Source organism: Hippocampus comes, unplaced genomic scaffold, assembly GCF_001891065.2.
Source record: "Hippocampus comes isolate QL1 unplaced genomic scaffold, H_comes_QL1_v1.1 scaffold86, whole genome shotgun sequence".
Lineage (NCBI taxonomy): Eukaryota > Metazoa > Chordata > Actinopteri > Syngnathiformes > Syngnathidae > Hippocampus > Hippocampus comes.
In genome coordinates, this window is record NW_017805882.1 from 560,588 (window position 1) to 574,007 (window position 13,420).

Genomic DNA, 13,420 nt, shown 5'->3' on the forward strand with positions numbered 1-13,420 from the left:
CTCATTAGTAGGGCCTATGGGTATATTTCATAAGAACTGTATTCAATTGTTATTGTTATTTGCAGCAGTAACATAATTGCGACTTCATTTCATTCTCATGAAGTAATTATCAACAGCACTCGGTTGCTCCAATGCGTATCTCACCATTCACTACAAACGTGCACGAAACATTTCATATGATCAATTTATGAACAGTAAATATTGGCTCGTCTCCCAACATGTGGAAGCTTATGTAGAGCTATCCACCAAAAATAACGAACCCCTTAACTTACACATGCCTCACATATTTACACATTTTCTATATAGGATAAGATAAGATAAGAAAACCTTTATTTGTCTCACAATGGAGAAATTCGCAATATGTTGACTTTTGTAACAGATTATAGTTTTTTTTTGTAAATGATGAAGAGCCACTTCCATTTTAGGTGTCTGCCTCTACTGTCTGCTCTTATGTAGAGTAAAAAAAAATCCAACAAAAACAGTGGTAAGTGGTCAGAGCAGCAAGGCCGTCTCTGTTAGCCTTCCTTGTTCCATGAAATTCTTTTAATTTAAAACCAATAGTCTCTCATCATTTTGTAATGTTTTCCTTTTCAGATTTCAGGCTCGATGGGCTGCCATGGTCTGTTAAGTGTCTTCTGAGTCAGTAATGCCTGCCAATGTAATTTGGGACTGTGTCTTTAAACAATATTTCAAATTCACAGAGGCAAGGAATGCAAGATGATTTTTTTTTTGGGGGGGGGGTCGGACAGCAAACATTTTTGCAGGCAACTTCCACTGGTAGCTGTGGTGATCTGCACATATTAGTATATTTAATAATCTGCATCTTTATTTTATCAGAAAAATATTAATACTGACCCATACGTGTGCTGATTTGTTTTTTTTTTCCAAAGTATTGATGGTGCCTACACTGTAAAAAAAAGTTCAATTTCAAGCCAACAAACATGGATAAAATTTTTAAATTGGGCAGTTCAACAAAATACCTTAAGTTTTGCTGATGTGAAAATAGTTCATGCATTCATCTCTAGTCATCTAGATCACTGCATTGCTATTTTTTCTGTCTTAACAAATCAAGCACTCAACACGCATCAACTTATTCAAATTGCTGCAGTTAAATTCTAACAAAAACAGATTCGAACACATCACTCCAGTCTTCAAGGTTTTCCATTGGCGTCCGATTGAGCACAGAATCAAGTTTAAGATTACACTTGTTGTTTTTAAACCTCTTAATTGTGCTGCCCAGCCTTGTGTTTGTCACATGCTCACTATCAGACAGACACCTTAGATCCAGATGTAAGTCTTTCCTCAGTATAGCACGTATACAGTACATTCAAAATCAGATGAATGGGCTTTATTTATTATGGTCCAACACTGTGGAACTCCTTGCCTTTGGAACTTTAAATATAATTTTACAACATATCCCTTCTCGTGGCGGCCCGGTGGTCCAGTGGTTAGCGCGTCGACCTCACAGTGCAGAGGTTCAATTCCAGCTCCGGCCTCCCTATGTGGAGTTTGCATGTCCTCTCCGGGCCTGCGTGGGTTTTCTCTGGGTACTCTGGTTTCCTCCCACATTCCAAAAACATGCATGGCAGGTTAATGGAACACTCGAAATTGTCCCTAGGTAGTAGAGTGTGAGTGTGGATGGTTGTTCGTCTGTGTGTGCCCTGCGATTGGCTGGCAACTGTTTCAAAGATGTTCCTCGCCTACTGCCCAATAACAGTTTGGATAGGCTCCAGCACCCCCTGCAACCCTTGTGAGGACAAAGCAGATCAGAAAATGGATGGTGGAGCCCTTCTGATTAGCTTTGAATTAATTTTGGTTTTGTTTGGCTGTTCGTTTGTTTTGTTTTGTTTTTATTGTTTGTTTTAATATGTAGTTTCAATGCACAATATTGCCAACTTGCTGTATCCTGAATGGGTTTATGGTGTGACAAAATCAGATTGAAATTGACATCTCAAAAGGATTTAAAAGCGAAGTCGAGAAATATAAAGTAGTTTATTAAAAAAAACGTTCATCTTACCATCATTCCTTTCGTTACACTCACTCTTGATGACGTGTCAAATGTCCCTGTCCTTTACCGCTAAGCATTACGGTAAACACGTGTGCGCAGTTGCCAGGTACTTTTGATGACAACAGGACGCACGCACCTCGAAGCTCATTTTTTGAAGGTTTTGGAGTGAAAGCTGAAGATAAAAGAGGCATGTAAGTCTGTGTTAGTGAATTGAGTTTTTACGAGTGATGTCTGGTGGCATTTTGTGTAGCGAATGACACGTTAATTGAGAGCTCATTGTGTTAACTTTTACTTTTAATTTACCTTTTCATGGAAATGGTGGCTTGGCTCAGGGTATATTATGTTCGTCAGGAGATTTAAGATGAGCGTGTGGTTGAGTTAGTTTCGTTCCAACTTATTTTTCTGAAACCATCTGTTGCTTGCGGCTTGTGGAAAGGTATGGCAAGAACGTCCACAAAGTAATCTCCGTAAAAAGAGATAGGGTTTCAATGCAAAAAGACGTCAGTGAAACGAGCAGCGTGGCAGTAAAGAATAATGACCTTGTCAGACTAGGTAACTGCTAAGCCTAAGAGTCATAGTATTCTCTATGTACAGTATATATACAGTACTGTATTCGTGTATGTTTCATTGAATATTCTGGACCCTTACTGTGTTACGTCAGTGTGTCCACCATGTTGGATGTGGATTTACAGTATATCAATTTATTACTAATAATGCCAATCACTAAAGATGAACTAGTTGGATATCTTTCACTAGTAACAAGTGTTTCTCCATTGCTTTCTTGGCCTTTTATCTTTTCTCCATTGCTTTCTTGGCCTTTTATCTTTGCTTATTGTGTGAAAAGCTAGTTAAGCAACTCACAGCAATCATAGTAGCTCTTAATCAGAGTAGACTGAGCTTTTGGCAGTTTAAGGGCATTATTCAGGGAGACGAATGGTCACTCTGTCAGAGCTCCAACGTTACCATGTGGAAATGACAGAATCTTCTTGTAGGACATCTTTGCAGCAATTCTCCAATCAGACCTGTATGGTGGATGGAAGCCACTCCTTTGTAAAAGGCACAGGGCAACTTCCTCAGAGTTTGCCCTAAGGCATCTGAAAGCTGCCCAGAACACAATAGGCAAAATGTTGTGGTATATTCTGACAAAGATGGAACTATTTATGAATGCCAGAGGTCATGTTTGGAGGAAAACAGGCACTGCCCAGCATCTGGCCAAAGATGTCCTGCTATCATGTTCACAATTGGATCTCTTTGTAAATGTTCTTGTTGATCGTCTCGCCCACATTGAAAGGGACAAATTGTGGTTTGTGAGGTTCTGATTGTCAATTGTGTGTGTGTATGAAACACGTTTCATAAACAAATTGCATTTATCTAACTTACTACTCACTGTCTATGATTTCCATTGCAGATTCATATAAGGCCCAGTTAAAAATAACTCACACCAGGCTCATGGCTCATGCGCTCAGAACTCATTCAGCGGATGTGAGCAAAAATGCTCATCCACGTGTATGAAACACATGTTTCATAAACAAATTGCATTTATCTAACTTACCACTCACTGTCTATGATTTCCATTGCAGATTCATATAAGGCCCAGTTAAAAATAACTCACACCAGGCTCATGGCTCATGCGCTCAGAACTCATTCAGCGGATGTGAGCAAAAATGCTCATCCAGCGACCCGCCGCCTTGGATCCCAACCACTGGTTCATTTGGGTATGTTGTGTTTGTAATGACACAGTTCTCAGCATGTATGTTGTATTTATGAAGAAATTGTGTCCATTCGGCTAAAGGCACGTCTTCAGGATCTGAACGCTTTCAGTTTGATGACAGAGGGATGCTTCTTCCTCACAGCATCCTGGGAAGCTTGGATGGCTTTAGAAAGTACCTGGAGATGAGAGGAGAGACAGAGGTGAACTCTTAAAAGTGTTTTTCAAACTTGAATTTAGAAATTAATAAATCTAACTGCACTTCTTCACACAAAACATTCAAAAATATATTTTTAAAAATCTTTGTATGTATCCTAAACTTCTTCCAGTTAGTCGGACAAATACCTAATTCCAGAAGAGAACCTCCATCCCATGTCCGAGGGACGCATCCTCATGACCAGCGAGATGTTCCTTTCGGCCAAAGAAACTTGCAAGCAAATGCCCTGCAGAATTGGGATGAATACATCAAGCAGCGCAAACGACAGCAGAACAACTTATCTGGTGAGCTGATTGCACAGATGCAGTTTGCTGTCAAATCCTGTTTGTATTTTAAAAACTGAATAATATACAGTCACAGAAAAGTTATTCTACTTGCTTAACTCATCAATATTAAAGATGCATTATAACAACAACCTGTTATTCAAGAATACACAAATGAACACCTAAAAACTAAATGGAAAATCTATTGTCATCATAGCATTCGACAAACACTTAATACATTGACTTTTGTCTTTTTCTGCATTTTGCGACTTTCACCTGTGTCCAGGACGCCTCAAAAGGCCAGTGGAAAATTTACTGATGAACCGAGATTACCCTTTCAAAGAGCTACAGGAGCAGCGAGAACTTCTACGTCAAGTCTTGCCGCTCATCCAGTCAGGATATGTATGATTCTAATTCAGTGCTTGTCATCTTGGATGTCACTTACCTCTCTATTATTATAACATCCAGACTTATTTTCATTGTCCTGATAGGATCTTCTGCCTCATGTGCTTTTGCTTCAATGCGATATAGGGGCACCGTGTAGGAAGTGAATTTTGGAGTTTCCCCCAACGGTATGGAAATGAATTCAGCGGTATCAGAGCCACTCTGACACAGACAGAGCAAGGCAAACGGAAACCTGTCACAATTATTGGACAACCACATAGCATACTCCAGGAATCTGGTAAACACACTCTCTCTCTCTCTCTCTCTCTCTCTCTCTCTCTCTCTCTCTCTCTCTCTCTCTCTCTCTCTCTCTCTCTCTCTCTCTCTCGCACACACATCTCTCTCTCTCTCTCTCTCTCTCTCTCTCTCTCTCTCTCTCTCTCTCTCTCGCACACACCTTGAACTGTGATCAGATTGTGTTCTGTAGTTGGGCAAAATAAATGAACATCAACAGTGGTGCTTCACTGCTTACCTCGTACTATGACCATCGAGCAACATGAATTATTTTAATGCAGACTCATTCAATTTAATTGCGCTTTTTCATTTTTTTGCCATTCTCGAGTCTGGCGACCCCTGATGGAACAAACCGACCATTGCAATATTAAAAGCATCCGTCCATCCATCCATTATCCAAACCACTCATTTGTGTGAATGAGCTTCTACATACTGGCGGATTAACCATAACAGTAACATAATAATGATTCTGGTAGTTACTGGTAATTTTGGGCCACTGCAGTTCAAACCTACGTTTGGAGATATAGTTATACATTTGTTAAGCTCTGTAGCGTAGGCCTTGGACCCGCTCCCTTACAATGCTATACATACTGGAGAGGCTGAGCATGAATACACCCAGATAAAGTCCTATTTTTTTATAACCTTCTTGGCATTGCATAGGAATCACTTGTGCTGAGATGCTGTGTCCAGCTTCTCAGATTTTGGACCCAAATAAGGACATGCAGCAACGTGCACTTCAAGAAGTCCTGCAGGGCTTGGAAATCAACAAGCAGGTAACACCAATTAATTCACGCCATTTATGTCTGAATGTGTTGACTGTTTGTCTTGTCTGGTTCTTCCTAACATACTGTACCAGTCCAATAGGTTCCTGTGATGATTTACTTTATACTTAATACCAACTTGAAATGTTTACGTTCAAAGCGATGCTACCAAAGTCACCAAAACATTTCAGTGTTTGCATATGGCATGAGAAACTTAAGCACAGAATACATTTGCATTCAAATCCGATCAAAGATTGTTTTAAATTCATGTCATTCAAATTTTACTGCTATAATAAATCAGCTATTATGTGTGTATATATACACACATACATACATACATACATATATATGTGTGTGTGTGTGTGTGTATATATATATATATATGTTTGTTTTCGCAGGGAACTTCATTTCAGATATGCTCACAGATTTTGTTTGTGCAAAATTCATTTTGGCAAAAACATTGCACTACTCATCCAAGAGTTTTTGTGCAAAATTCATTTCAGCAAAAACATTGTACGACTCATCCAAGACTTCCCACACTCTGTGTACACTTTGTCCCTGCTTGCTATTTATACTCAATCTTTTGATCACAGTGTCCTGTTTTATTTTCAGGTCAAGGAACAAACTTCGATCTAACAGGAGTACATGTACATACACAAACCCACAAAATACATTTGTATTATTTTTTTGCAGACAGTCTTAAACTGTTCAAAACCTACATACAAAATATGTGATGCACGATGTCCATTACAACTTTGAAGTGGACATAGTGAAGACATTGATGAGACAACTTTTACACTGGGGACAAAATTATTGAGCCGTACTTCACAAAGTATCATCCATCCATCCATTATCCAATCTGCTTATCCTCACGAGGGTCGTGGGCATTCTGGAGCCATTTACTTTGTAATAAATTTGGGATAGTAAGCAGTGAGCACCCACACTGAAGCTTCATTCTTAGGCATAACAAAACTTGTTGGGTAATTCTATGCGAGCAACATTGTGCAAGCAGTTTGAGGAGGACCCTTTCTCCTCAAGCATGACTGTGCACCCGTGGAATGTCCATCAAGACTTGAATTAGATTTGGGTGCAATGTGAGAAGTTTGTCCTCAACGCTGTTGCCATTTTTTTTTTCAGGAAAATGTTTGCTTTGCGTCAAGGATAAAAAATAAAGAATAAAGACCAATCTTCTCAAGGACAGTTTGTTATCGCCTGGGTTAGTAGACTACACAGTTGCACATAGTGTTTGTGACTGTTAAACCACACATATTTTATAATGGTTTATTATTTTTCCTCTGAGGGTCGAGAATGTGTCTGGCAAAATGCATATCCTTGCGTTGATTAAACTGTACATTTAATGTACGTGATGTTTCAAAAAATGTTCAATCTTTTTAAATACCAATGCAATATTTGTATACGAAATACTGTCGATTTTATGTTGGAAAAGTCCTGCAAGTAAACAATTGTCTCTACTAGACCAGAGATCGTGAGTGATCAGGATCTGCGTACAAATTCAGAGATGTTGAGCTCACATACCTTTCTGGAAAGTGCAATTAAATTGCCTAGATACATCTTATAGAAAGCCTATTTTAGCTACAAAGGGGGAACCAACTACAGGAGATGGTCTTCATATTTCCACTTCCTGTTTTATGTGTTATGTCGCAGTGTCCCATATCTATAGTATGTCTTAATTAGCTTGGTTGAGAAAGTAGGGAATGTCCAAAATGTTGAAAATATTGTATGTTGATTGGCCACATTAGGCAGTTCACAGCTGAGATTCATGTGGTATCAAAACATTAATGTTCTGCATTGTAATTATTATATCAGCACGAGCAACCAGTTCCCAATTACTCAAAAGTGCCAGGTGCTTATTATGGACTAATTTATTCATATTCCACTCTTTTCAATTATTTGTACTGTTGACATAAGCGGAAAATTAGAGCAAGGTGTTCTATTGCGCTGTGTGCTACTTATGTTTGTGAAAAAAAAGAGATATTATCAGAACATGGAGAGACCACAACTTGATGTGTGGTGAAAGATGAAAATTTACCGAATCTCTAATGTGACCCGAGGCTCACAATGGAGGCAATTCTAAATCAGCTGAGATGAGAACAAAAGATTGCCCATGCATTTAACAATAAAGTCACTCTCTGTTCAGAGGCATACAGATAGATGATTATTAAAATAAATGATTACTCTACACTGCCTAGAACTACAATGCATAATGAGGAAGTTTCATGTGAGTTCAAAGGGTTTCAGAAAACTGAGTGTCTCGTGTGCCTTACTTGGAGGGAAATGAATATAGGATGCACATATTTTATACAAGGAACGTGTGTGTGACTGACAAATGTAGTGTAATAACTTCCAGTAACCAGAATGTGCCACTTTAATTTTAGGATCTCGGCAAACTAGAGGTGATTGGCTCGAGCAAACCTGTTGTGAAAGAGTGCCGCAGTCTTTTTTTGGAAGAGGACGAGAGTATGAACATGCAATGTTCGGAGATGGAAGATGAGAATGTGTGAGTAATATGTGTGTTTATGCCGTTGTAACTGTAAAACAATTTTGATGAATAAGATCATACTTGAATGGAAGAAGTTGAATTTGTCCATTGGTACTGACATACATTTAATTGTTGATATGCTTGCTTTAAAGAAAGAACATTTCGATTGGTCTATGAAATAATTGTATGGTGTAGTGACTTCTGTGTACATAATTCACCACCAACTGCAAATGTGTGAATGCAATGTTCATATGCTTGTCAGAGAGTTCACGATTATTTGGTAACGGGGTAGAAATAATTGCAGTCCCTTTAAGGACCGCCATTTTAGTCTGCTTGTTTCTATGGAAACTGACTTTCGGCGGGCTTCGTTTGGCGCGAGTGTTTTTTTTTGGTGTGCTCATAAAAAAACACGACACACTCTCTCTCTGAGTGCGCACGTGAGAAATTGTCGCTTTCTTCGAGTTCTACAATTTCCACAACCCTTTATTTAAAGTAATGACCCATCTGAAGTCCCTCTCGTCTGACATTGTTTTACCAAGAAACTCACTTCTTCTTGCATGGCCACAATTTCATCAGGGGCGACTCTGCCTAAAATCTGAATTGATATTTATGGTCCTAACTTCAACCAGAAAGGTGTTCTCCCGAATAAATAATATCTCACAAACGAATTTAATTTTAGGAGCTAATCTGAACTGTTCTTGGATATCTCCTGTACGAAACAGGCTTCATGTTCAATTACTTATTAAAAGGATACATGAGTCACTCCAACAGAGAACACACCCGCATTGACTTCTGATAGATTCAAACATTTTGTGAATGTTTGTTTTTGGTTATCCAAACATTAGTTAGAATCAAAACCAAAACTAACATTTTGAGAACGTTCCATGGCAGTTACGCAGCCCGAGTAACACTGAACGTCAAGAGAAGGTTATCCGACAATGAATTTTTGGATATTGTGGAAATTGTAAAAACTCAAAGAAATTTCTCACGTTCACACACTGAGAGAGTGTGTCGTTTATTTAGCACACCAAAAAAGCTCCCGCGCAAACTGAGACCCGTCGAAAGTAAGTTTCCATAGAAACAAGCAAACTAAACATGGCGGTCCTGAAAGGGACTGCAATTACTTCTACCCAGTTACCAAATGACCGTGACAAGCATATGAAAAAACATTGCATTCACACATTTGCAGTTGGTGGTAAATTATGTATATAGAAGTCACTACAATATTGCTTGCCATGCAAGTTAACAAGAGTTTAATGCTGTACCGTTGCAGTTCGTGACAACATAGTTCTGTCTCTCAGTGTTTGCACATTTTTCGCAATTGTCTTCAACCAAATGTACTTTTTACAAACAAATCTCTGAATTCACTTTGCATCTTTGTTGTTCACAGTAGTGATGCAGGCAGGCTGTGATGTAGACTTACAGAGCCAGATGTTCACTTGCACATGTACAATGTTTTAAACATGTATTATTCAAAAATTGCATGCAGATATCTGCAATTTTAGCATACAACGAAGTTTAGGCAGATACTATGAAGCTACAATGCTGTATTAAGGACAATGTTCTTTCCCTCATGAGAAAGTGGTGTTGGTTTCTCATCCTCTTCTGCCTCAATTTTCTTTTTGAAAACATCCAACAAAGCTGCAGGGCACACATCTCTGAAGAGTAATGTTTAAATTGACAATGGTAGTCGCACAACATGAGCATTGTCCTGATTATAGATTCTGTAACAGAGATATTTTTCCCTTATTACAAAACAATAAATCAATGTATCACCCAAATGATTTTGATGCTAATTTTGAAAGTGTTAAGTTTTGGTTCATTTGGCAATGTGACATGTAATTTTACAACATGTTGAATATGGGAATCATAGATAAATGTCCCACTATGATTAGTCCTGTAATTTGTATCTCTCTTTCTCGGCCAATTCTAAAAATGAGGTAAAATAATAATGTCCACTATCTTCAGAAACTAAATAAAACATAATCGTATGTATTTTCTGTTTCATTTTCTTCCCCAGTGACCCACTGGCACATAACGACAGTCAGTCAAATACTCTCCTCATTCCCGCCATGAGGTTCGCCGGTCAACTTGCTAGCTGGACTGGGAACTCTTCTAGTCAGCAGGTACGCAATGGCTTCATTTCAGGAATGTGAAATATTGGTCAAATGTCTCCCGCTGTTTTCAAATACTATATGTGTTGACCAGGGAAAGGTAGGAATCAGCACGACAATAATTTTTGAGGCTCATGTTGGAGAACGAGTCTCGTCTCAACTGGAGATATCAAATGAGGGCAGCACAGCCCTCCTATTCAGCTGGCAGCAGCTTCCCCTGCCGCAGAAATTCGCAAACCTTCAGTCGCGATCCAGCTGCCCACACTTCTACTTCAACAGCTCCTCAGGTACACACGCCAACAAAAACTACTGCCACCAACATCACACAACGTTGATAGCTATAAACTTCATTTGTCTGACAGTACAGGATATCTTTGATAGGGCTGTATAATAAGACTCAAAATACTTTACATTTTCCTCCTCCATTCAGGGGTCATCCATCCAGGAGAGACCCAGCAAGTGGAGTTTATATTTAAGTCGGCAAGGCCAGGCATTATAACTGAGCAATGGCAGTTCAACACCCACCCTTTGTTGCTCCAAGGAGCCTCGGTTCAGGTCACGTTGAAGGGGGTTTCACAGTTACTGGACAGGACAGCAAGACAGAGGCAATTCATAGAGGTATGATACACTTTCAGGAAAACGCATGACATCATCATACGGTGTACCTTGCATAAGCAGTGACGCCTTGAGAAGGTTAATTGTTCCATAACTGCACATGAAACTCAAATAATTTGTATCTCACATTATCTTTCCTCATTGAAATAAATGTAAATGCCCTTAATTTGTTCCAGCTTCCCAAACAAAGCAACAAAAAAAAAAAACGTAATGTTTTACTATATCAGGAAAATAACACTCCATATTGTACTTTAGAAAAGCATACAGTAATGAAATTATAAAATAGAATCTACAGAATTAAATAGTCTGAGCTTCATTCCAATGGACATTGTTTGGCTCCTTCTTGTGTGTGCGCCTTGGCCAGCTGCGGGCAGTATAATAGTCGTGAGTATACATAAGCATGTTCACATCTCTTCAGTAACCCCCAGTATTTCTCATTCTTTACAGAGACTAAAGAATATTTGCCTGTGATTATTATTATCTATCTACATGTGTTACTCCATTTGTGTTCAACTAGCAATTGCTTACAGTGTGATACAGTAGCACCAATACATGCTATTCGTGAGCTCATAGATCGTGTGTTGCATAGTTTAACAGAAGCTAAACTGAATTTCCTGTGGCAAAGCTTCAGCATGTGATTGTTTTAAATATGCCAGTTATTATTTTGGGGCCGTGGACCGGTTAGCATGTCGGCCTCACAGTGCAGAGGTGCAGGGTTCGATTCCGACTTCGCCCTCCCTTTGTGGAGTTTGCATGTTCTCCCTGTACATGCTTGGGTTTCCTCTGGGTACTCCTGTTTCCTCCCACATTCCAAAAACATGCATGGCAGGCTGATTGAACACTCTAAATTGTCCCAAGGTGTGAGCGTCAGCACGGATGGTTGTTCGTCTCTGTGTGCGATATGTTTGGCTGGTAACCGGTTCAGGGTGTACCCCGCTTAGTGCCTGAAGACAGCTGGGATAGGCTCAAGCATGCCCGTGATCCTTGTGAAGATCAACGGATTAGAAAATGGATGGACGCATGGATGAAGTCATTATTTTTGTTTTATGTTTAATTAACTGTTTGACAATACACTTCTTCTGGGACTGACAAGACAGCTTGAAGATTTGTTCACTGTCAGCCAAACTGCAACTAGTTGTGAAGTGAGTAGTGTTTAAGTTACTGCCACCATATAGCACTCGTACCTCAAATTGTTGTTCTCAAGTCAAAATGACGCCTCTCATCTCCCCAAACGTATGAGCTGGCACTTTTCCAGCTTGGGAGCAGCATGCCTGTTTTGATTTAGACCAGGTAAAAAAGCCTTGATGGCCAGTTACATTAATGTAGAGAGAAATTGACGCCGTTTCTGTCTCTCTGAGACTGCGCTACTGCTTTGTTTTTTTTACACTTTGACCAACCACTAGTGTCTTAGAGGGAGAAAATCTATATATATATATATATATTAAAGTTTTTGTTGGTGTGTCCTCAGACAAAGCTGGAAGAGAGAGCCAGACTGGAAGTCTGCCGGATGATTGTCTACGAGGTCATGCGAGGAATTCAGACTCCAGAAAGATCCAACTCTCCTGCAGAGCCATACATGGTATAAAAAAAACAACACTTTGCTGTAGTCAGTCCATATTTCACCTCATTATCTAATTTATTAGTGCATACATATCTGATTGACTTCAGCTACTCACTACTCCCCCTCCTACACTATAAAAAGAGTTGTGTTGCCACATTACCTAAGTGGGTCGATTGAGAGGTTGATTAAATCGTTCCAAGGAATATAGGACAATAGCCAGGAGTCTGAAAACCATAAAGACCCATTTACTAACAGACAGGGAATCATAAAGTGTCATTTGGAATTTATTGCATTATATTAAAGTTACATGATATTTATATCCCCCCCACACACACACAAAAAAAGAAACCAATTCAAAACAGAGGGTGGGTTTTATACATCGAGTTCAGGAAAAAAATAAAAATTCGAATACATAGTATAGCTTGTTGACCTGGCTTCAGGCAGACTGTTTTGGTAATAAGACGTTTGATGCAAATAAAAAAATATCCACTTTGGCCATTTTCAGTGGCCGAAAAGGTTCGGTGAATTAGAAATTTGTAATCGAGTGTTTAGGCCAGCCTCAGACGATAGTGACTCGACATAGCAGCGTGCTGGCCCTGGGCCACCATTCATGTCAAACCCTGCTTACAAAATGGAAAGAAATGTGAAATATGTCTACACTTAGTGTTTGATTCTTCTTTGTGTTTAGTTGCAATATCTTGATCAGTCAGAGGAGGACCTAAATAAGCTTTTGCAAGAAATGAATCCAGAACACATCTGGGACCTCTCAGACACATCCAAACAGGTAGAAACATTATGTGATGATGTGCTGCAATAACTACATTTTTACGACATCCGCTTTGTGTTTTTTGTGCTTTCTTTGAAAGTATTTGAGCAAATAATTACTGAAGCAGGAATGAGCAGCTCTGTGTATGATGATTCTGTTTTAATTATAAATGTTTCAATTGTTGATAATGACAACCATAGTCATTATATATATATATGTATATATGTAT

The 13,420-nt window shown here is 39.1% G+C and overlaps 1 protein-coding gene across 1 annotated transcript in view; it reads left to right on the plus strand.

Annotated features, from left to right (window-relative positions):
• Positions 1-3,551: 3,551 nt before the first annotated feature.
• mycbpap (mycbp associated protein) overlaps positions 3,552-13,420 on the plus strand; it is a 10,555-nt gene continuing 686 nt past the window's right edge. The window contains exons 1-12 of the mRNA XM_019889453.1: positions 3,552-3,723; positions 3,801-3,919; positions 4,046-4,217; positions 4,483-4,598; positions 4,728-4,878; positions 5,535-5,647; positions 8,032-8,153; positions 10,156-10,261; positions 10,344-10,536; positions 10,680-10,867; positions 12,333-12,443; positions 13,114-13,209. Of these exons, the coding sequence (XP_019745012.1) occupies positions 3,573-3,723; positions 3,801-3,919; positions 4,046-4,217; positions 4,483-4,598; positions 4,728-4,878; positions 5,535-5,647; positions 8,032-8,153; positions 10,156-10,261; positions 10,344-10,536; positions 10,680-10,867; positions 12,333-12,443; positions 13,114-13,209 (1,638 nt within the window). The 5' untranslated portion in view covers positions 3,552-3,572. The remainder of the gene's footprint in view (positions 3,724-3,800; positions 3,920-4,045; positions 4,218-4,482; positions 4,599-4,727; positions 4,879-5,534; positions 5,648-8,031; positions 8,154-10,155; positions 10,262-10,343; positions 10,537-10,679; positions 10,868-12,332; positions 12,444-13,113; positions 13,210-13,420) is intronic.